Source organism: Sceloporus occidentalis, unplaced genomic scaffold, assembly GCF_023333645.1.
Source record: "Sceloporus occidentalis isolate IW3139 unplaced genomic scaffold, rSceOcc1.0.p SCAF_22, whole genome shotgun sequence".
NCBI lineage: Eukaryota > Metazoa > Chordata > Lepidosauria > Squamata > Phrynosomatidae > Sceloporus > Sceloporus occidentalis.
In genome coordinates, this window is record NW_028317002.1 from 2,892,470 (window position 1) to 2,916,614 (window position 24,145).

The 24,145-nt window shown below is 38.4% G+C and overlaps 1 protein-coding gene across 1 annotated transcript in view; it reads right to left on the reverse strand.

Annotated features, from left to right (window-relative positions):
- Positions 1–24,145, reverse strand: part of LOC149300884 (neurofibromin-like) — a 96,394-nt gene that overhangs the window by 50,221 nt on the left and 22,028 nt on the right. The window contains exons 10-27 of the mRNA XM_089484464.1: positions 22,932–23,060; positions 19,192–19,266; positions 17,042–17,164; positions 9,992–10,126; positions 9,106–9,219; positions 7,938–8,017; positions 7,441–7,564; positions 6,716–6,962; positions 5,995–6,068; positions 5,645–5,728; positions 4,767–5,207; positions 4,428–4,567; positions 3,575–3,697; positions 2,992–3,075; positions 2,549–2,665; positions 1,675–1,856; positions 982–1,193; positions 566–727 (exon numbers count right to left, since the gene is read on the reverse strand). Coding sequence (XP_089340590.1) covers positions 566–727; positions 982–1,193; positions 1,675–1,856; positions 2,549–2,665; positions 2,992–3,075; positions 3,575–3,697; positions 4,428–4,567; positions 4,767–5,207; positions 5,645–5,728; positions 5,995–6,068; positions 6,716–6,962; positions 7,441–7,564; positions 7,938–8,017; positions 9,106–9,219; positions 9,992–10,126; positions 17,042–17,164; positions 19,192–19,266; positions 22,932–23,060 — 2,646 coding nt within the window. The remainder of the gene's footprint in view (positions 1–565; positions 728–981; positions 1,194–1,674; positions 1,857–2,548; positions 2,666–2,991; positions 3,076–3,574; positions 3,698–4,427; positions 4,568–4,766; positions 5,208–5,644; positions 5,729–5,994; positions 6,069–6,715; positions 6,963–7,440; positions 7,565–7,937; positions 8,018–9,105; positions 9,220–9,991; positions 10,127–17,041; positions 17,165–19,191; positions 19,267–22,931; positions 23,061–24,145) is intronic.

The window sequence follows — 24,145 nt, forward strand, 5'->3', positions numbered from 1 at the left end:
TTATTTTGCCTACACACTTCATCTGGTACATTATCCTGACAGATACCAGTAGATCACAACATTAATGAAAGCATTGGTGTTGCTGACCAATTCTAGAAATCTAATGCTAAAGTCACTTTTCCTCTTGTTACTGATGCATTTAGTAGTTTTTGTTCCCTTTGTTTTAACTGAATCACATTACAACATTCCCTTTGTTACAACAGGATCATAAACGGTGACAGTAGATAAGAATCATTTGGCCTATCTAGTCTGCCCATTTTCTGCTGCTGTAAAAAACTAAAACCTAAATCAGTACTTGGTCTTGTAAAAGATTCAGAATAGCAACATGCTCATTCCATGTATTTTTAATTCATTCACAGTAATAACGTCTACCACTTCTACATATCTACCAACCTCTCAGTAAAATAAAACTAGAGGGTCAACTGATTACATGTAATGTAAGGACATTTTGACAATGAACTCTTATGTATTTGAATGTTTCTATTACATTTCCTCTCACTCTTCGGATATTTAATTTATGAGAAAATAAAACAAAACAGGTTCCACTCAGAATGAAAGCATTCACCTTAAAACAAAAGGTCATAATTTTACTAGCCAAGCTATTCCCTCTAAAGAGCGTCTGCATGGAGTCTGCAAGCTCAACTTCCTTTGAAAACATGTTCCACAGGAGCTGATAAAGTAGATGTCGGGAATCAAAGAGTGTGACAAGGACACGAGCAAGCTCGTCCTACAAGGAAGAACACAACAATGGTAAGGCAGGAAGAAAGAAAAAAACCCCACAAACTAACCATAGCTTTCTGTTTCTTTTGTAGGTTATTGAAATCTCCTAAATTACATTTTTGTTACTTGGTTATCCTGTAAGCAACCCATTAAACACGATGATGGCAAACAATTGGTAGATTTATCTTGTAGCAATAAGCAGAATCAGTCACAGCTACAACTACAATAATGACTGTGATAACACACTCATAAGGTACTTACCCACTGTGAACAAGGAACTACATTTGCCAAAGCCATGGCAATTGGCAACTCTCCTTGATCCCCCATCATGGTGACCAATTCCACGAGGCGTTCAAAGCGGTCTGCAAGAACAGTCTCAGCTAACGTGTCAAACTCTGTCCCCTGCTGCAGAATTTTGGTGAGCACTTCCATGAATGTCGCTCTTGTCTGTAAATCCTTATGATAACCTAAACCTAAAGCCAAAGTAAATGCAATTATGAAGACCAGGGTATTAAGTAGATAACGACAGTTATATATAGCACACGGAATGCTACCATGTAAAACACACATGGATGGCATTCTGAGCCCAGTTTCCCTACTAAATATAGCATAAATAGCGGACATTCTATGGGTTAAGAAATGCTACATTTATAGTAAAAAACCAAACAAACAAAACAAAAACATGAACAAGAACCCCCTCTATAGTCTTGGTATCCAACACAATCGCCAATAAGGATAGAGATGAAATTCATTTATGGTTACCAAGCATGAAATGTCTAAATGAAAGTACACCGCTGTAAACATCTTGACCAGATAAAGGAAAAGCAGGCGAGTTCTGGCTTTTCTGCACATATTTTAACTTCTCCTATATATTTGATTCTCTTATCCAGGATAAATTAGACATTACCATATCTTAAACTTAAGGAGACACTTCAGACAAACATGTCACTTCACCTATTGAGTGCATAAGGCCACTGTCCACATTGGCATTTAGGAGATTAGACATGGCTAGGACAGTACAATGCCTTAAAGAAGCCAGTCTTCGAGACATCCCCCTCTTCCTGCCACCAGTCTGTGTCCCATCATCTTCAACTTCACTGCAGTCGTTTAACAAGTTCATAAACAGGGTGAAATATCTGGGGGAAATAAGATCAATTTGCTTGAAACAAGAGGAACAACAAATTCATGGAAATAACTCATCAAGCAGATCCTTAAAAAACACAAGATGGCTGCTTCCATGACAAATATTATATTGGTTTCTAGTACATATGAATTGCTTTAAAGAGAAGTCTTGACGTTTTTTTTTGACAGTTTAACAGAGTACTGTACACAGTAATGCAGTTTTTTATCTGCAGACATGGCAGTGTTACTGAAGTCCAGGTTTTCCAATGAATTTCTTCAGACTCTCATTGGTCTGTACCTCGTTTATGTATTACATAACCAACGTAGGAGCTTCACCCTCCATAACCCTACACTGATGGATCATCCACAACTCCATCAGCATCAAGTGTTGTACTCAGCCTGAGTTTTACATATGTCCATAAACCAAATACTAGAAGCATTTAACCGCAGTGCTAGATTTACAGCTGTATCGTTTTCTCTAACATGTGTTAGTTACATCTGCAAAACCTGATTATGAAAAAGGGTAAAAGAGCAACAGGCCACAATATGCATTCATTTAGGCTATTTATATTAAAAATATAAAACATGGTTTTCATACTTAGCACAAACAAATTTTTTTGGGACTTGAGAGCATGTAAAAGAAAGTTTGACGATTTTCAGTTGCCTTTGTAAATGCAGTACTGAATTACAAATAAGAGTCACCTACTTCAGAAATAACTGGGATTTAGCTTCCATTAATTCCACCCCATCTCCTTCTTCAGGCTGTAAGGGCAGGCCTGCAAGAAGAGACACCACAGCTTCCATGCTGGCCTGATCTAGGTCTCTACAAAACACAAACGCTTAATGAATAAGACACGCAGAAAGACATTAAATTAACAGTAGAACTATTTTCAGGAAATGCAAAAAAAAAGCTAAAAAGCTTAAGCTCTTTTGACAAGAAATACATATAAAAAATGTACATTACAATTTTTTCATATATCACATACTAAAAAATGTTTCACAATTCATTTGTTCTTCTAAAAAAGCACCAGGTATCTACATTAAACTGATCCTTTGTTGCAACTGCAACAAGCATTGCCTGTTAGTAAATATCCTAATTTATTCTCGGCTGCACTGCGTATATAAAGGTTTCTCTAGAACAGTAAATACCTTGTCAGACATTTTACATCCTCATCAGCCGCTTGATTAGATGTGCCCATTACCCAGTCAGTCAAATATTCTACCATCTTGTTCCTGTAAGCAGATGCATAATAGAAGCAGATGAGATTAGCTACACAAACTATATACTCTATGACTATCATAAAATACACAATGGGGGGGGGGGGATATTTTACCATTTTTAAACCAGTGGCTAACATCTACTGGCTCAATTTCATTACAACTTGCAGGTCCTGACCAGTGTTCCCTCTAAGCTGTGCGCTTGTGCGCGCGCACATAGCATTTTTAGAGAGCGCACATGTCCAAAAATTGTGTGCACAACAGTTTTTCCCAATAAAAAAAAAAAATATATTATTTTTTTGGATACTTTATGCAGCGCGGATATTGTGCGCACAAAATTTTGGTGCTGGGAAAATTTTTGCACAAGAGAAATACTTGAAATGTGACCACCATAGTAACCTATGGAGTATCCCAGCAGACCGGACTTTGCCCCAGAATCACTTTATATATTACACTATGAACTTTTGATCATATGATGCCCACTTTCAAAATATGACATGACTGTATTTCCCACCTAAATTTCATCTCTTGACAGAAGGAGAGGTCATCCCGTCTTTCCATCATTACTTCCACCAGCTGACAAAGCTTCGTCTTTATCTGGATGGCATGTACCATGTTCCCCAGCACACGGACATACCTATGGAGAAAACACCGCATGCCCGTCAAGACACATTAGACAAACTAGAGAAAACACATTCCAAAATAATAAAATCACCGGATAAACAATTACACAATGTATTCAATTCAATGTATTCAATACTGATAACTGGTATTCAGGGCCGCACTGGCCATGACGAGGCTGGCCTGGCACTTTAAGACCGCCAGTTGTCTCGTGACATAAGTGTAGCTGATGCCTGGAAACACATGGCCCGACAGATCAGGTAAGTAGGGGGCCTCGTGATGTTGTGGAAAAAAACTTCCAATACTATAAGGTAAAATTACTAGTGTCATGTCCCAGGGCTAAGTCATGTTACTGGTTCACAGTACATTTTGTTTATGTGGTTGCTTGTTCTGAAACTGCTGTCTGCTTCTACTTGCACCAAAATTCATTATCTACAAGAGCCTCCCTATGTCATCAACTAAACCCTAACCCGTAGGGCCCTTACTGGTGTTGGCAATGTAATTTCATATACAACTCCATACTCAGCGAGTTAACTTGAGTCCTGCATAATTAAATGGGAAACAAATTCAGTTAAGAAGCTTCCTCCAGATCTCAAGTCAATGGTGATTTAGGATAGATCAGACTAATCCTTCAGCAGTTTGGTTAACCATAAGCATCTAGAGCCAAAAATGCTTCATACTGCCATGATGAACTATTGTGAATAGTCCTCCCTCTAAAAACAGAAACAAAGATGAGAATGAGTTACCGGACTAGGTTTAGCATCATGGTCTCAATGCTTGCTTGCCCCAAATGCTCTGAGCTTCCTTCTGTGTGATTATCTAGCAAATTCTTGAGGATGGTAATTGTCTGTTCAACAAACTGGGTATTGGTGTCATTGAGCAAGACCTGTAATGCAAAGAGAGAAGCATCACTGGGCTATAACTATCAACAAAACCTAAGTCTATAATTCAAGGGTTACTGTAGTAGACCTCTGGATACAGGACGAAATGTACGTATTTTAACAGTCCACACAATTCTGAGGATGTTAACATACACACATGAAACACACACTTACTACAGGGGGCAGAAAGAATGTTTTCCTTACCTGCCCTTGGGAGTCAAAAAACTTGCTGATGTTGTTCCTCATTTTGTTAAACAACATTGAATAAAGAGCAGGGCTCAACTCTAAACCCACCAGATCCTTTGTATTTGTCCGAATCTGAATTCCAACTTTTTCGTTGTTGCACACCATTAAGGAGAGAAGGCGATCGAGAAATTTGCTGACGGGAGTCTCTGCGTTCCCCTCTGTTGATAGCATCGATATAACAGACCCCTTGCGTTCATTAACAGGGCCCATAGGTGGGCTGTAGGTGACCAATCCTGCATTACCCCGATGCTGGAGGCAGACTCCACCGAGAGCAGACAGGAACCCAGTCATGTTAATCCACTCCTGCAGGGAGTCTGTGTCAGACAGGTCTATAGAACCTCCTCCACTTACGTGAGACATTCGTCTCTTCACGATAGTCTTATGAAGACTTTCTGTAACCTACAGAAATACATGAAGGTTTTTAGAGGTCTTACATTCCTGACAATACACTGTCCAACTGTACCCCAAATCCATACATTTCAAGATATCCACTGCCATTATCACCTATGAGTTGTAAAATAACTACTTTCAAAGCAAAATGGTTAACCAACAATCATAAAGCAGCCCCTAACATGGTTATTCTTTATATTAACTGTATGAAACTTTTTAAGCACTGAATTCTATATACCAAGTTTCTATGGGTATCATTTGTTTATTATTTTGCATTTGTCGTTGCTTCAAGTTTCATCTAATTCACATGAAAGCACTGTGCACAGATCTGAGTGCTTCAGTGATTTGCGTACGGCCTAATCTACAACATATAGAGAACATTATAGCTGCTGCTTCAAGTGAACGTAGTAATAGTGTCAAGCTGCAGCAGAAATATATGCACTCACCTGGCCATCCTCCAGTTTAGTCTTTGGGAAATTAAGAATGAGCTTTGTTGCTTGTTCCCATTTTGCATGAGTATCTTCCCAGGCCTAAAACACAAATGCCACAAAGCTTAGCCTTAACCAACACAAACTACCCTTTTTTTTTCTTAGTAGTTTGCCTTCAACAAAGCGGATTACATTTCAGAGACACTCACTCAAACAAAAACAAAAATAATAAAAGATTAAAAATGACTGTGCCTGGTTCCTAATGGCATATGTTACTTTTTTGCACAAAAATGTGTGTGTGTGTGTGCGTGTGTGTTTTCAGGGAATTGTACAGTAGGTCTCTATAATAAAATAAAATAAAAACTCACCTCTGTGTTTCCAGCAGTGGGATGCTCTATCCTTCTTAGTAAAGCCATCACTCGTTTCTGAAGAGCTGCCCTGCCTAAAACAGATTAAATGATTTCAGTTCACAGCAACAACACAAATACAGCTAATTGAAACTGGCTAACTTTTACTCTACTTTACTACTTTTTACTCAAGGAACTTCTCACCACTCAAATGGTTGGCTACATTCTGCTACACAGAGTTCATGCTTTTAGAATTTGCCACCGATTTCCTGCTTGAAGGTGTTTGCTGGGCCAGCGCTGGAGCCGACAGGTGATAAGTATATTATGTTCAGGGATATATGTTCTGCCAAACATCTTCTCCGTGGAATACAGTGGAGGGTGAGAATTCCCACATGTATTTGCAAAGGGACACAACATAAATTTAAAAGGACCTTTGCGCTATTGTATGTATAAAAGTGCATATGACGGCAAGAGCGCCTCTTTAAGTAGAGACTGAATGTCAGACAGTAATGTGAATAAATTCCACTTTTCAGTGTTTTTATTGGCAGCTATATTTGAACGTCAGTGTTTCTCAGGGACACTCATTCAAAGTTAACAATAGTTCCTAAAACCAGATTCAAAAGAGCTTGTCCTTCAACAGGGCAGGACAGTTGGCATACAATATACATACAGGAGGGGTTTATTGTCTTCTACAGATAGTTTAACGTAAATGTATATTCCGTCACATCCTAGGCATTCTTACCAGTTGACATCATGTTGCTAACAGATGCAAACTCCATGAAAGTGTTGTAATTTGGCAAAAAATTATGGACTGATACTTCGTCGACTCCACACCGGATATCCGCCTCCTCACAAAGACTTCGGAAACAAGACATTGCAACAAGAACTGCTTCAATATCGGGGCTCCAGAGGAACATGTAAAGGGCCACTTCTAATTTTGTATGGGCTTGGCGACATATTGGGATTGTACTCCCAGCTGCAGCACTTTCCTAAAGAAAAACACATTTAGAATGCACCAGTTAAAAAAAAGGCCAGCTAAAATGTATTAAAGCCTTGCAAATTAATCACTTGAAAGGTTTAGCTTATTGGTAATAGGAACAATTTATAATATAAACTATTACCCAAATCAGTCATTGATTCTGAGGCCTGAAGAGGAAAAAATGAAATTATAGATCTGATAAGGTTTATTTGCTTAAGAAGCTCAAGCTTGCAATATTTTAAGTGGAACAGCAGCTTTAACCAGTAACAGTATTTCAGGAGACCGGATTCACCGTGGCTAGGTTAATAGGGATACACACATGATGCAATTACAATGTTCACAACCGTTGCTTGGGATGGAGGTGAGTTAATATACTAAAATCTACTAGGGGCTTTGAAACGGTTTCGATGTTCACATACTTATGGTCATATAGTGCATTATTTGTTAAGTGTGTGCTTGCGTTTTTGTATTTGGTTTAAAAAAAATACCTTATACTTGAGAAGGAATTTATTCCGGCAAATCAGGATTTCTCGCAGCCACTTCAGAATTTCAGTGCTGCTCAGCAACTGATGACCAGTAAGTTTTTTGCAAATGTAAAAAATCATCTGTGAGCTAAAAAACAAAAAAATCCTTATTAAGGGAATATAAAAACAAATTAATTAAAAAATTGTGATAACGGAATATCAACAGTTCACCCATAAAGGGAAAATACACTGTATAACGTTTTAGTGATCACACATATCTACACTGACTTGCCTGTTTAAGACTGGCTTACAAGGCACAAACATAGCAGAAGACTACTAGACAAGCACAGGCTCTGGAAGCCAACATGTAGCTTACGTATTCCTTGTTATGGATGACAGACATACAGGCACCGATACCTGTAGGTACAAGTGGCTCTATACTCTGGAATCAGCTATTTTCCACTGAAAGGTGCTAAACGTGTTAGCCTATGAGGAGGCTATACAAACAACATTTTACACACCTGATTTCCCAAAATGTTTCTATCGGTGCATCAGGATTCCAAAGCTCAATGTTTTCTGGTTGGTGAAGTACCAGCAAGGCCTGGGAATACAAACATAAAAATGAAGTACATTTATGGTCAGGGTAAATAGATAAGAGCATTCTCAACCAACCAGTGGAATGTTCCCAAAATATACATAAAGCCCTCTTATGTTAAATAATATATAACATGAGCAGGTCTGAACTCCACGTGCCTACAATCACATAATTGTCTTAAGGGGATACTCCAGTCATCATTTTTAATGCATATAATAGTGACAGAGTCACCTTCAAATTAACATTTCTTCAGTGCAAATACATGGAGCAGAAGTCCATTTCATGCATTTAGACTAGGCCCTCACTCCAGCTTCATGGTTAAAAAAAGGTATGTTTTTATTTTTACATGAAAGGAAAGCATTAAAGTCCTAAGCGGTTATACTGAATAATAAAAGTAGAAACCTATGAATGGTCAAATGCTTCACAATAGCACACTGCACTTACTGCTGTATGAGCCATACAGCACTTCTTTCAACGACAGTAAAATCTGCATATAAAACTTTTGTTAAAACACCGAACAGTAACCAAACAGGATTATTATTATTATTAAACCCCTACTTTTTATCCAGAAGTATATCCCTTAAAGGGGATGTCTCAAAGAATAAAAATGTTTCTTTCATTTTTAGATGAAATACTGTAAACGGTACAGTACAAGTGGATGTTGTTTCACACTGGTCGCAAAAAACTCTGATCTGCAGGTCTGGAAGTCGCCATGCTCTGCTGATGTCCGATCAGAGCAATGCTAATTACGTCCTGCTTATGTTAATTTAATTCCCTTCCTTCCATACCTTACTTAGGCAGAAAATACCCCTGGGCAATTCAAACAGACATTCTATTGTTTAGCAATGCGTAGTAGGACAAGAACACAGCAAGTCTTTCCAGGAGATAATGACCTAAACACAAAAGACCACTATAGATCTGTTACATGCTTCCTGAAAACTCATTTTTAGAACAAAGAATATTATCCCATTAAAACTATTTTTCAAGAGGTAATAGTGTTTAAAAATACATTCTATGGTACATAGAATACAAGTCTGCTGATAGATGATTTCCTAGAGTTCCCTAATGTTCGGTAATACAGCCAGATGCCTTACCTCCATGGCTTCTTGTGCAATCTCAGGCATATTTGACTGAGGTACAAGCTGCACCAACCCGTTTATTAATTCTGCAGTACTGTTTTGTGTATCTGGACCTGCTTTTCCTGGATTCTAAGGAGGGGGGAAAAAAACAAAACACAAAATGGTAGTTAAGTCATTTTTATTATGTCCATCTAATGATTCAAGGATTACACAATTACCCACTCGATACAATTAAGCTGTTACATACGCATACTATTAACTCAAATAGCTGCAACTTTCACATTTTGTAGGTTAGGAGCAATGGCTCGATAAAGACCGTAAGGTCGAAACGTGGCCCTTGTTGCTGAATTAAATACACCTCACTTAACTACTGAAGTGCTGAGCGACTTTATTTGTTACATTCGTAGATTAGTGACATTTCACTACATCATGCCTTATGAAAGGGAAAAGCTAGCACATAGCTGTGGCATGAAAGCTTGAGCTCTCCCTGTATAATGTAGAGTTAAATGTGCAGGAATGAATTCAAGAATTCAAGCATTGTTCAGGGTAGCTCATTCTGTCTCTGTTGTTGGCAATTCATAAACAATAGTTAAGTTAGTGAGCTGGAATATTTAAGTCATCTACAAAGTCAAGGTTTTCGTGAACACTAAGAGACTGTACAAAAGGATTTTTAAATAGGACAACATCCTGACATACAGAGATTTTATTACCTACAATTATCAATGAAGACACCAGATAGAACTGAAATTCTAAGTAAAAGAAAGGAAAATGATTATTCTGTGCTAAACTCATCACTAGTACACTCAGAGCCCTGCCATAGGGGAAAACCCCACATAGGCCAAAACCTATTAAAAGTTAGAGTCTCTCTTCAAACAAGTCACTATGAGAGATAATAACTTACATACAACAGCAGCTTTGGATCTCCATGAATGAGCTTCACCATAGACAGCAGCAAGTATTTGTAGCTTCTTGTTTCCAGGTCAGTAGGTTTCTCCTTAAACTTAAGATATGGCATTTTCTCTTTAAAAGTAAGACTCTGGGGAAAAATTCCAGAACACCGTCAACAGAAGGAATCGTACACTACCTCTCTGAAATCATGATTTAATTTATCATAATTTTCAATTTTTCTGGCACATTAAATAGAAACAGTAACCAAAACATTAACCAATGCTAAACCTATACACCAAGACTGTCTCTTACTAAGAGTCTTCAGAACCAGGACACTAAATGTTTAAGAGTACAGTATAGCACCGCCAAACACGGTCTTTAACCCCTTCAGGACCGGGATTTTTAAGCTAGGGTGTCGCTAAAGGACCGGAGCCGTTTTTGTGTTTTTGCCATGTCTTTCTTCAACTGTAATTTCTCTCTTATCAATTGGTGCACCCACACAAATCATATATTGTTTTTTTCAGCACAAGTAGGGCTTTCATTTGAAACCATATTAAGCTGGGTAGTACATTGTTTTATTTGAAATAAACTGGAAAAAGTGGGGAAAAAATGAAGTTTTGTATACATACAAATTGAACACACATTGAACCAATGGGAAAAAAGTATCCCAAATATATTCATTAACTTGTCCTGATTTGGAAACCACCCAACATGGCCAGGATTTTTATCTATTTTGACCAGTATAGGGCAAATATTGCAAGGCATGCATCACGTTTTTGAAATGTAATTTTTTTCAAATTTGGCATGGTAGTCTAATAACTGCAATAGTTGTCACAGATACTGATTATCCCCCCAAAATTATATGTTTATGAACAGTAGATAAGTCAAGGTGTACAACTAGGGTCATTTTGACACTTTTCAAACAGGGATTTTATAATTGCTGCCAAATTTTGAGGTATTTTTATATTTTTTTGGTTTTTTTTGCATATATTGCAATGTTGCTTTAGATTTTATATTATATTTTGTATAGAATATGTGCAACTGCAGAAAATTGTGTTCATCAACATCCCCCGGTTCCAACAAGGCCTCACATGCATGGTTCATGCACTTTTTGAGGAAGCTATGAGGGCAAAACTGGAACATGCGCATTTTCGTTTTCACATTTGGAATTTTCAGAAATTGGTTTCCTGGGCCCATATCCCATTTGGGACATTTTGGAAGCCCCCCCACTGTAAATTACCCCATAAAAGTATATATTTATGAACAGTAGACAAGTCAAGGTGTTCAACTAGGCTAGTTTTGACAGTTTTCAGCCAGCCATTTCTTCACTGATGTCTGCCAAACTTCACAGGGAAATTATTTTATTGCGTTTTTAACGCATAAATTTCAATGTTGCACTGAATTTCTTGCACACCATAAGTGCAACAGTGGAAGAACCACATTTTGTTCACCAACATCCCATGATTCCAACAAGGCCTCACATGCATGGTTCATGCATTTTTTGAGGAAGCTATGAGGGCAAAACTGGAACATGTGCATTTACATTTTTTTAAATATTTTTTCATCAGATTACTTGTAAGTGACAGGTTTAGGCCGCTGACATCAATCAGGGAGACCGATCAATAATCAACGACTTAAAATGTCACCAACAAGTGATCAGGTAATAATTATGATTTTTTCATTTATTAATAATTTGTGTTTTTTCATAATTACCCTAGATGACCCCTCTCTCTTTGTAGAGCAGGGTCATCCGTGGGCTGCCATAATGATCCGATCACTCCTATTGGCCAGGAGCGATCTGATCAGCCCAGCCCAGCATTTGACCTGGAAGCACCCTGGACTTTCAGGTCGGTGCTGTTATTTTTCTTTATTATTATTTTATAAAAAAAAAAATTAATTTTTTTTTTTATTATTATTATTATTTTTAACATTTTTTTTAACTCTTTCAATGCTGATGCTCAATTGAAGCACAGCATTGACTGATATTTAGTCCCCACAAGCTTGTGGGGACTAATATTAACCCCTGTAATGCTGCAATGGGGGTCATACACAATCGCAGCATTGAAGGGGTTAATTGAAGAGGGGGGTAGGGGTTAACTGAAGAAGGGGGGGGGGGGGCTGGTCTCCACACTCATGTGGAGACCAAAGAACCCTGTCTCCCTGTCCCTGAAGCTGCCTCTGGCAGCTGGGGCACAATGTCCAACAGACTGGAGATTGTAGGGGTAATTGTAGGACTGATCAGAGGACTTCTGGGGGCTCATTTTTGCTGTTGCTGGTCTGCCTGGGTTTCTAGGCAGACCACCAGCAGCAGAGCCCCCTACAAAACGGGCATTAACCCCTTCAATGCCGCAATCGCGGCATTGAAGGGGTTAATGCTGCACTGACGCTCTCATGGAGCGATCAGGCAGCAGGGGGGTGTTGGATCAGGTCCCCACACTTGTGTGGGGACCCATTCAACCCCCCCCCCTTCCCTAAAGCTGCCTGTGGCAGCTGAAACCGCGATTGCAGAGTTTTCTGCAATCGCTGTTTCTGCCTACAAAATCACTCCGTGGGAGTGATCATAGGCTTGGGGGCGGGTTTAGAGAGGCTGTGCTGGTCTGCCCAGACTCCTGGGCAGACAGCAGCAGCAGCGCCCCCACGATCACCGCGATTGTGGTGATGTGGGGGGCGTTTTTTGGAGGAGACGTACCTGGTACGTCCCGGTCTACCGGTGACCAGTAACCAGGAAGTACCAGGTATGTCCTGGTCCTGAAGGGGTTAAATAACAACATAAGAGTGGATTATTAAACATAACACAAATAGAGACAGAAGGAGGGGCACAATCTGACACCATCATTAAAACAATTCAGTAGATGACAAATGTATACAGAATTTTAAATCCAACATATTCTGAAGGGTTGAACACGAGTTGATTGGCCAGTTCATGCTTGTTGGCCACATTTGTAAAGCTAATCATTAAACATGGACATTTAAAAACAAATACTTTAAGTATCTACAATGAGGCCGGCTGCTGGGGGATACTTAAGGCCTAAAATGTTCATCTTCTGACACACACACACACACACAAAATACCTCTTACTTTAGAATGCTGAAGACAAATGCAAAAATGCCGTTTGTCTCCTTAGAGACACAATAATCTTGTAGCTCTAGTTCTAAATGTAAACATTTTACACAAATGTGTACTATAGCCAATATGTTAAGTGTGACGAAGGCAAAAGGAGGTCCCAAAACAGAAGGTGTTAAGGGCCCCGCGGCCTCCAATAAGTGAGACAGGCAGAGTTTTGAAGGGAAAGTATTTTAGGACTAGCATATTTTTATCCAACCCTGTAGCCCTTATTAATGACAGGGGTCTTCACAAGGCTGGATGTAAGTACCAGGGGACAGAAAAAACCCGGGCTGTAAGATAAAACCATTATTTAAGGGCTTTATGGTATTATTTTGGGGGTTGGCAAAAACAGAGTAGCTGTCCAACTAGATAGTAAGCAAAACTCTAGGTGCAGTTAGAGCTTCAAGTGGAATTTTACTTGAAGGCTGTTGGGTCCTTAACAACCCATTTTTTAGGGACCTGCCTCTGCCCCAATTATGATTAACAACTGTGGTATGGGAAAACATTCTGACTGTATAAGTTCTTAGGATTGGTTGACATAAGTGAAATTTTGTATTGGTGAATTAACATTTAAAATCTTAAAAATGAACAGACAGATACATTTTCAGTAGATTCGAACGCATCACTTTAGGTTTATTTAAAGCTTGGGGTGACGATATAGCATTTGTAAATGTTCAATGCTATGTGGTTTTAACATGTGTATTTTGTTCCTACAATTACTAGGTTATATTTACAAGATTTTGAATGTCTGATGGCAAGAGAAAAATCAGAAAACAGGAACCCAACAATGGCAACATAATCAGAAAACCAGTACCAGAGTGAGAACCAAGACACAAACAGTCTTCCTGAAACAATCATTAACTTCTAATTGTAATCACATTAACAACAACAAAAACAGGAAACTATCATGGATTTACATCAATTAGAACTACTATTATTTAATAGACTGTTTCAAATATTGGGGACACAAACTAACCCTGGGGATTCTACACAGATATGTCTCCTTTTGGCATTACTATTCATTCTGTGGATTTTCCCCAACAAAGGTTTGTTTGTTTTTTTTCTTTACTTTTCTTATTTTTCACTATAGCAGCATACGCGGAAGAGTTGCAGTTCAACAGGCTTTACTTTAATGTAGACGCTTTGAAGCGTCCTTTTAAATTAAGATCCATTAGACATTTTATGCACTTTAATCAAGTAGCGTGAAAATGCATCCACGGGGGAAGGTCGAATGCTGGAGCTTTGGAGCTACAACTTCTAGTAAAAATAAGTAATATGTGTCATTTAAACCTGTTTAAAAAATAATCAAATTGCTTATGAAGTACATGAATCTATTATTCATTAGCAAGGCTACATGGGACACTAAAATGTCATTTTAACTATACATAAAGCTGGGCCATCTTAGACCTTCTTGCAGGAGATAAGGATAACCCTTTTTAATACACAGTGAAGAGAGTGTGTGTTGAAACTGTACAAGAGCTTCCCAAAAACTATATCTCTGTGACCATGCAAGGAATAAACTTGTTCTAAAAATTAACGGTCATGAAATTAATATGAACGTGGTCTTTTAGGGTCAGGCATTCTCATGTGTATATGCTTTTGTACATATTGCTCATATTGGTGAACCTGTGTTCAGTGCTGCTGCACATGCCATATTCCAGCATGAGTACCTCTGAACAAATAGTAATATAGGGATGATTGTGAACCAGCAAAAGACTCATGGATCTTTAAGGGTTACTAAGTGAATCATACAACACTTAAAGAGATTGATTTACACAAATGAAAGCACTTGGCAAAATAAAGGTAACAAATGGAATGAGGGAATGTGGACAAGCAACAACTATGAGCTGAGAGCTCGACATTGAATGACAGAAAGAAGCGAGGTCCTCCTGGGACAATGATTGGGCCCCTTGTAACGACACACTAATATCTTAACACAACTAGCAGTGAAGACATGCTCCCTATTGTCTCTGAAAATGACATGGTGTGACTAGAATGGTAACTATACACAGGAAAGTCAAGAAAAGCGCCCGACTTTTCTGCGGTAGTTACAATGGATCATATACTTACAGCAACAGAAGCCCACTCCCATGCAAAACAGTGACTGGTTGGCATCTGATCATGTGACCGACAGCAGCCAATAAAAACAGAAAGTAAGCAGAAGACAAAGCACCACTAATCAATGACTGTTGCCACATACAAAACCCATACCTAAAAAGTATTGCACTTTGCAGGTGTTCACCAAATTTCCTGGGTAAAGTGTTGCATGTATATTTTACTTGGGATGTGAAGATGCAAATTACCCAAATGAAACTACTTAACATGTGAGGAACAGATTATATTATTCTAGTGATGAAATTAAGCCAGGTAACCATAATTCGTATCTGGCAAATTTTACATAGAATAGCGTACACGCTATTTTAACCTCTTCTGCACTATATTTCTTAAATATACATCCTACGCACCACAGAGAAGCATCGCTTGAAACATGTAGATGGTCTTGAACAAACTTGCTGAAGGGACCAGCTTAGTGAGAACACGAATAGTAATGTTGGCATGCCATTCCTGGAAATGTGGCAAATACATGGCCTGCAAGGTGCTATAGAAAATGTTACAGACTATACTTTAATAGAGTAGTCTTAATGTGCACCATGAACCTGCTGATGCTGGGTTTTATGATACTAACACAAATTTGCTGCCTTAGCATTCATTTGTAACATATATCTTGCGGAACAGAAGAATAAAGCTGAAAGTAGACACTTTAATAGAACAAAGACAAAAAGTTCTGTGAACGTATAGAAATTAAAGTTGAAGTTGTACAACACTTTAAGAAGGAAAAAAAAGAAAAACCGTGCTGATTTTTTCCAGATATCCAATTACGACACCCTATCCATATTGCTCACTTTTAGAACATCTTATTAACACATCTTGAAACACATCAAACAGATGCAAAGTGGAACTGTTCATTTTCAGCACAACAATATTTATTAACGCTACCTATGGCTTGCTTCTTTCAATCAACATAAATTTTTTTTGGAGATATTTGTTTTTAAAGTCAGACACGTTAACGTTACAGCGGCATAAGACTACCGAGCCACCATTATGTAATCTTTTTTCTACCTGGGAGCTCCCTCCCTCTCGTCTCAACATAATCCTCACAAAGGCTGTTTGAATCAGCTGCCACCAAGCAGGGAGACATAACAAAATGGATAATAAAAAAAAAAAACAATGGCGGGAGTAATGATCCAACTGGTGAGAACCAGGAGCCAAAATGGCGGCCTCCAGAGGTATAGAAAGAAAGCTGGTTCCAAGCAGATAATACTTTTTATTCTGTAAAGGCCATTACATAAATGTATTAATGTACTGAATCTAATATTGACATTTAAGTGACAGAAACATCAACAGCTCTCCAACTTCTGCCTCTTTCATGGGCAAAAGAGAAGTTACCAGAAGCCAAGACACATTTGGGGGTAAACAGCTCTCAATGTGGAGGGGAAAAGAATGGAACCTAGTCCCTAACCTTACATAAAATGCTAATTAAAATGCAAGCATCAACATGACAACAGAGCTTGCAATCTGTTACATGAGATTCTAGTTTACAGGGCATGCAATGTGCATTTAAACTAGGCAGGAACCCTTTATTAAATAATAAGGTGCTGCATCAGAACAGAGATAGATGGAGAATCAAGGTGAACAGGACCACAATGAACAAGTATATGAAAGAAGAATGCTAAAAACCCTTGGACTAGTCAGGGAAAATAAGGCTAAAGAGTGAATTCCACATAGGACAACTTTTCTAGCATTACTTTAACTTCAAAATGTGAAGTGGCTCTCTGTTGCCATGGAAATAATGTATGTTTCAAACTCTATAACTGAAATGAACTAAAAAGAAAAAAAATGAGATGGAGACATTGAATATGTAATACAAAGTAAAGTCACAGATTATCTAAATCTTACCGGTGTTGTTCGGATAGCTGGGTGCAACTGTAAGACCATTTTGAGTGTCTCAGCGAACATGCTGCGGAGTTCTCCTGAGTAGCAATACACAGCATCGATCTTAGGCCACCAATCCAATGCAGACTGCAAGGCAGAACAGACATTTTAGCGAACCAAAGCCCTATTATACCACTAAAATTGTCTGGTTAATGCATGCTTTAGCAATTATACAACACTAGCAGTGCTTTTGGATTCTGTATTAACATATGTTTTTTCACATGGAGTGATGTTGTGCAATACATTTAAGTGGGGAAAGTAAGACCTTACAGGTCAGATGATGAATGCCCAAATTAAACAACTTCTGCAATGGAAATGTAGTATTTTTGGCCTGTGTTAGCAAGATGCCCACATGGTGCCGCCTGGAAGGAACCCAACCCATGGTCTCTCTCCGGTAACAAAACGCCATACTTCACTTGGACTGCTGCACTATACAAAGTACTGGTGTAAAACAGGGGACGATGCAATGGTGTAGAAACTGGGATGATGTTTGAAAAAAATACAATATATACATAAACGACTGCTTTGAAGAATTTAAAATAGTGACCAAAAATGTAGCAGCAACATGAGAAAATAAAAGTGTAATGTTTATTGTTCGCTGGATTATTTTTATAGCTGACATAAGAACTTAAACCTTCAAGCCCATTGTTAGCAGCATGAATATAGTTAATACGTAACAGTAGAAAATCCAATTTTCCCTCAAAGGACCAATATCTTGCTTTTATTTTTAAGCCAAACGTAGTAGTGTTAGCAGCAACTACAACACCATAAAGGTGAATGAAATTTCTTATTGACGGGATAGAAAATGGCTGCTAGGCTCTAAGTGGGTTCAGGTTAATGAGACTGGGTGTCATTGAGTGCTCCGGGGTTGCTGAGTCGGTGGTATTGAATCCGTCAGTGAGCAGTCTGGCTGCATGACCCACAGCGCATCTGGCCACTTAACTTCCTGTTGGATCCTGTTACTCTAAAAGCTTCCCCGAAGTGAGATCATTGCCTGCTGCCATAGAAACCACACATTGGTGCTGAAAGGCCTGTTTGACTAGCAGACTACAGTTGTATACTTACAATGGGACTAAAGCTAAGGCCCTTTAGAGTAAATCTAATTTTTGTTAAGAGAATTTTGCACAACAAGTGCTGGTATTCATACTATCCAGTAGGCCTAAGAACAGTGAGGTATTCTAACATTGAACTGGACTTTCCTCTGTCTCAAAAAATAAAAAATAAACACTTGCACCATACTTTGATCACAACAAAGATTTTACTGAGTAACAGGAACCAGGGGATCCAGCAAAAACATCCAAGGTAGCCGTTGCCGACTTCCTTGTAGTGAAAGCTGGTAACCACTTTGGTTCTTAGACTAAAGGTTATTCTCCAGGAAAGGGGGTCTCCAAAGAATTGTACCACCAGTCACAACACACCAGTCAGGATGCAAGAGAACACTTCATTGGGACTGGGGTTCATTTATATAGCCCCTTTAGCAGGGGAGGGGAAATTGACAATCGCATACAACAGGAAAGGATTAACACAACTCAATACATACAACAGAGAGGTAGGAGCAGTGTTGCACCAAAAGGGATGAAGGCAACACAATCCATCTCAGAACACTAAAGATACTCAGACAGCATCAGGATTTTGATACGAAATGTTCACAACAGAATGGTATTTTTTCACCATAAAATATATATTTTTATAATGAATACAGTTCACAGTTACACATAAGACAGTTAGTATGGTACTATGTTGTTGAATCTCATCTAGTCTGCCCATTTTTTTGCTGCTGTAAAAAGCTCAGACCTTATCTCATGTGGTGTATTCAAGGTAGCCTTAGATATATCCCCATGCATGTTTAAATGTCTTAAGTACATTTAACCTCTAGCATATCTGCTGAAAGGCCTTTCCACATACCTACCGCCCTCTCAGTAATCAGTTATTGAATTGTGTATTAAATCTAGTGTGAAGACACAACTGGTCTAGTTGTAGACATCAGTGAATATAAACAGAATTAGCAACATGGTGAGGAGAATTGTGACACACTCGCTACAACCGTTTACAAGCGTACATGTGATTGTGAAGCATACATCTGACTCACGATACAGCTCGCAACTGATACTCACATTTGTAATTATCCTATGCAGAGAGTTGACCAGCACATAATGAAATGTTGAAGGTGAAGACTGTGCCAAGCAGATCTTCAAAACAAAAGGGAGATTAGGAAAATGTTAATAAAAATAATCTAAAAATACAGTAATAAGTGAGAATTATAAGGCAAAACACACCAATCTCAGGGACAGTTTTTTTTTGCCTTAACCATATTAAACATACAAAGCTGTTACTATTCTCCAATTTATTTTTTTTCTTAAAAACAAACATTTTAGAAAATCAATAAGATAAAAATAAGATCTAAGTCACATATTGCCAAAACCTATGTTAAAAAAAAAATATATATATTACTCATTTTCAAGGAAAGCGATAACAGTTCTTTGAAAATGGCCGCATACTGGGTGCTTTAAAATGCTGATTAATTGTTACACTTGTGGTAAAGTTAGTAGACTAGAAGTAAATTGACTGACATTACACAAAGGGACAAGGTCTTCTAAAATTATATAAACTATACATCTTAAAATTAATAAATATACATTGCTCATGCAGTACAGAAAAACTACTTGGAAAGAATATCATCACATCTGAATTGTTGATATGGTTGTGGCACAAGGTTATCTAGAAAATGAATAGGAAGGAAGGTCACTGTTTGTACTTTGACCCCCCCCCCCAAAAAAATAACACAAGGGAGCTTAAGCTGTAACATCACAAATGGATAAATTCCATCATTAGTTTCAGTAATACTATTTAAAAAAATAAATAAAAGATTAAAGAATGGCTTGTTAACCCCTTGATGACAATTGCCGGTCCGGGCACGTCACGGAAATTCAAGTCGATAACGACAAATGACGTGCCAGGACCGGCACGTCATTAAACGGGTGCAGAAAGCGATCTATTTTCGCTTTCTGCACCGAAACGGCGTTGCTGTAATGCCTCGACCTCTCTGGCCCCTCCCCGGGGCGTCAACATCCGCCATACTTTGTATGGCGGCGGACGCCCGTTTTAAAAGCGTTTAGGAGGCGAACAACGATCAATAACTTAAATGGTGTCGCTGGAATGCCTCGATCAGGAGGCATCCAGCGACACCAAACACTTACCTGGGGATGGACTGTGACCGCTCCGGAGAGCGGTCACAGCCGCAGCTGCCGGTGATCTTCGCCATCAGCAAGATGGCGGCGGCCCGGGAAAAAAAATAATAAAGATGAAAAGGTTCGCTAGACGGTCTCCTGACCCTCTAGAGAACTCTGGCTCCACTTGCAGGTTGAATATAGGTACTGCATTCAACCATGCAAGTCAATGGAGCTCAGCTTTCTAATCACAGTGTGATTAGAAAAAATAAATTAAAAATAAAATAAAATTAATAATAATTAGAAAAAAAATAGTAAAAAAACAGTAAAATGTAAAAATAATTTCCCACTGATGTCACTATCAGGGGAACCTTCAAGTTGAAAAAAAATGTTAAAAAAATAAAAAAAAAAAAAGGCAAAAAAAGATATATATATATAAAAAATATATTTTTGTGAGCAAGTCCTAAAATTAGCATATTAGCTTAAAACAATTCTCGCATGGAAAGAGTTAAAATACTGGCATATTAAATGCCCATGGGGTGTCTACTTTTAAAAAATGTATGATTTGATGGGGTAAATTGAATTGGCAGGATTCAACAATGTCCCAAATAACACGGGGGGAAGGATGGCCACACATCTAATTTCCAATTAGAAAAATGCACACGTACCAAATGTGGCCTTTTAGTTCCCCCCAAAAATGACAAACCCATGCATGTGGGGTATCACTGTACTCAGGAGATGTTGCTGAACACATATTGGGGTGTCGTGTGACAGCGGCATATACCAGGAGCTGTAAATTCATACATAAAGTAGGTGTGTGTGGGAAAAATACACACACAAAAATACTACTGCAAACTTTGAAAAAATGCTGGTGGTAAAATGTGTGCATGCAAAGAGTTAAAATACCAGCATTTAAAATACCCTGGGGCGTCTAGTTTTCAAAAATATATGGTTTGATGGGGTAAATTGCATTGGCCGGCTTCAAAGATACCCGAAATGGCACATGGAGGGAAGAATTACCAGATTTGGAAAAAATGGCTTTGAAATAGCAAAACGCTACCTGTACTTATTGCCCCATAACGTGCAGAAAAAAGCAAAAAAACATAAAAACATTGGGTATTTCTAAACTCAGGACAAATAGTAGAATCTATTTAGCAGGTTTTTTATTACCTTTTATAGATGAGTAAAAGATTTTTCAACTAAAAGTTAGAAACAGTCATTTTTTTCTAAATTTTTCACCATATTTTATACTTTTTTTAATAGTAAATAATATGATACAATCAAAACAATGTCATCTAAAGAAAGCCCTTCTTGTCCTGAAAAAAACAATATCTAATGTGTGTGGGTTCAGTAAAACGGGAAAGAAGAAAATTACAGCTAAACACGAGCAGCGCAGAAATGTTAAAACGGCCATTGTCACGAAGGGTACAAAAAGTAAAATCAGCCTTTGTCACGAAGGGGTTAAACAACACAGTTATCTCACTTTAGCTTTTAACAATGTATAGTGAAGCTGCTGAAACACAATCCTCCTGCAAACAGAGGATTTGGTGAATTAACCTCAAAAAAAGAAAATTTTAAAAATGTATATAAAATAAAAAAAAATATGCACATTTATATATATAAAACATTAGGCCTCAGTTTTATATACCGTATTTGCTCGATTATAAGACGACCCCCCAAATCTGAATATTAATCTAGGAAAAAAAGAAAAAGCTTGAATATAAGACGACCCTATAGGAAAAAAGTTACCAGTAAAAGTTAATTCATGTAAACATTTTTTTTTAATAAAAGCTATGATTGAGAAAAATATTTTGGTTTTATTTCCTTCTATTTTCCAACCTGCCCCCCCCTCCCAGTTATGCACATCTGCCCCAGAAATGTCTTATACCCCCTATATGCCACTGTGCCCCATGATATGCCTTTTAACCCTCTATATGCCACTGTGCCCCATGATATGCCTTTTGACCCCCTATGTGCCACTCCAGAAATGCCTTATACCTCTATATGTGACTCTGGCATTAAGGGGGTTAAATGGCAAATTATGGGGCAGAGTGGCATATTGGGAGGTTTAAGGCATTTCAGAAGGCAGAGTGGCGTATAGAGAGTTAAAAAGGCATTTCTGGAGGCAGAGTGGCATTAAGGGGGTTAAAAGGCATTTCACAGAACACTCTGCCTCCAGAAATGCCTTATGCCCCCATTTAACACTCCCCCCCCCCCCCCAAACTTACCGGTGCTTCTGACTCCCCTGTCATGTAGCCGAGGCAGCGTGTAGATGTCTACGCGATTCGCGTAGACAACTTACGCTGCAGCCGGAAGGAGGTGTGGCTAGCAGCAGGGGTTGTCTGCGCGATGGACAACGCGCAGACCTTCCCCGACTGTCAGAGAGAGTTCGCGAATCGCGTAGACATCTACACACTGCCCTGGCTACACACCGGGGACTCAGAAGAACCGGTAAGTGGGGGGGGGGGGAGACAGGAGGATCCAGGTCTCCTGCATCGCTGCGGGGGATCTGGATCTTAGTCTCATAGTCAGACCTATTTGAGGTCTGATTATAAGACGACCCTGATTATAAGACGAGGGGTATTTTTCAGAGCATTTGCTCTGAAAAAAATCTCGTCTTATAATCGAGCAAATACGGTATTACTCAGAATGTTTTTCCACTATGTTGTTTGTTGTAACACACTTACTTTGAAGTGCTGGTTGTTGTGAGGATTGATTCGGAAGCAAGAAACCAAACAGTCAATCATAAGATCCACATCTGCATTCTGGCTACCTGCTCCTCTGGAGAAAGGCTTGCTTGGGTTGAAAAGTAAATTCTAAAAAAAAAAAAAGGAATAAAGTTGAAAGTTAACTAAAACCATAGAAAGCTAAAATAGAACCATTTACTTCATTAAGACCCAAGGAAATTCAAATATTTTGGAACTATTTATTTTTCTATTACTGATTATACTATTTAGAGAAGAACTGCCATTGTTTTTCTGGTATGAGGCATATTTATATGGTCAGTAGGGTTTTTGTTCCCGTTTTCCCCGGTGTGATTTAACTTCAGTACAGCCAGTGTTTTCTACAGCTGTACGTCACCTTTTTCTAGCCAGACTTTGGACAGTACGAGCCAAACGTGAGGTCAGAAGTGCTGCTCATGAAGCCAGAGTACTATCACAAAAAAAGATGCATTTTGCTATTTTTGCAACAGTATGCGCATAAGGAAGTTCAATGTCATTTGCAGAATGAATATTTACACATTTACGTTGCATGCGGCTTCACATGTGATGCAATGAGGCAATTGAAACACACTAGTCAATGTATGCACGGTGAGTTATGTTGGTCACCACGTCAAAGTATCATGGCCACAACAAATAAAACTGACCTCAAAAAGTGTCAATATATATATATATATATATATATATATATATATATATATATATATATATATATATATATATATATATATAAATAGCTATAAATATTTTCAGAAATATTAATTTCAAGTTTGCGTAGCATACATAAATTTTTCCTTATACGTCACACATAATGTTTATTTGAAAGTCAGGTGATACTCTAACCCTTTGGGTTTTACAAGTAGGGCTGAAACAACTAATCGATAATGAAAATCGTTGTCAACGATTTTCATTATCGATTAATCAAATCGATTTTTATCAATTATAAAAAGAGTTTTTTTTCAGAGCAAATGCTCTGAAAAACTCCTCTCCTTATATAATCTGACCTCAAACAGAGATCGGATGATAACACTAGAATCCAGATCCCCCGCAACGCTGCAGGGGACCTGGATTCCCCTCACTTCCGTCTCCCTCCCCCCTCCCATACACTGCTCTGCCTCTCTCCCGACTCCCTGGTATTTTGTGAACCTCCGTTGCTGACAGGCACTTTCACTGCAGCTTCA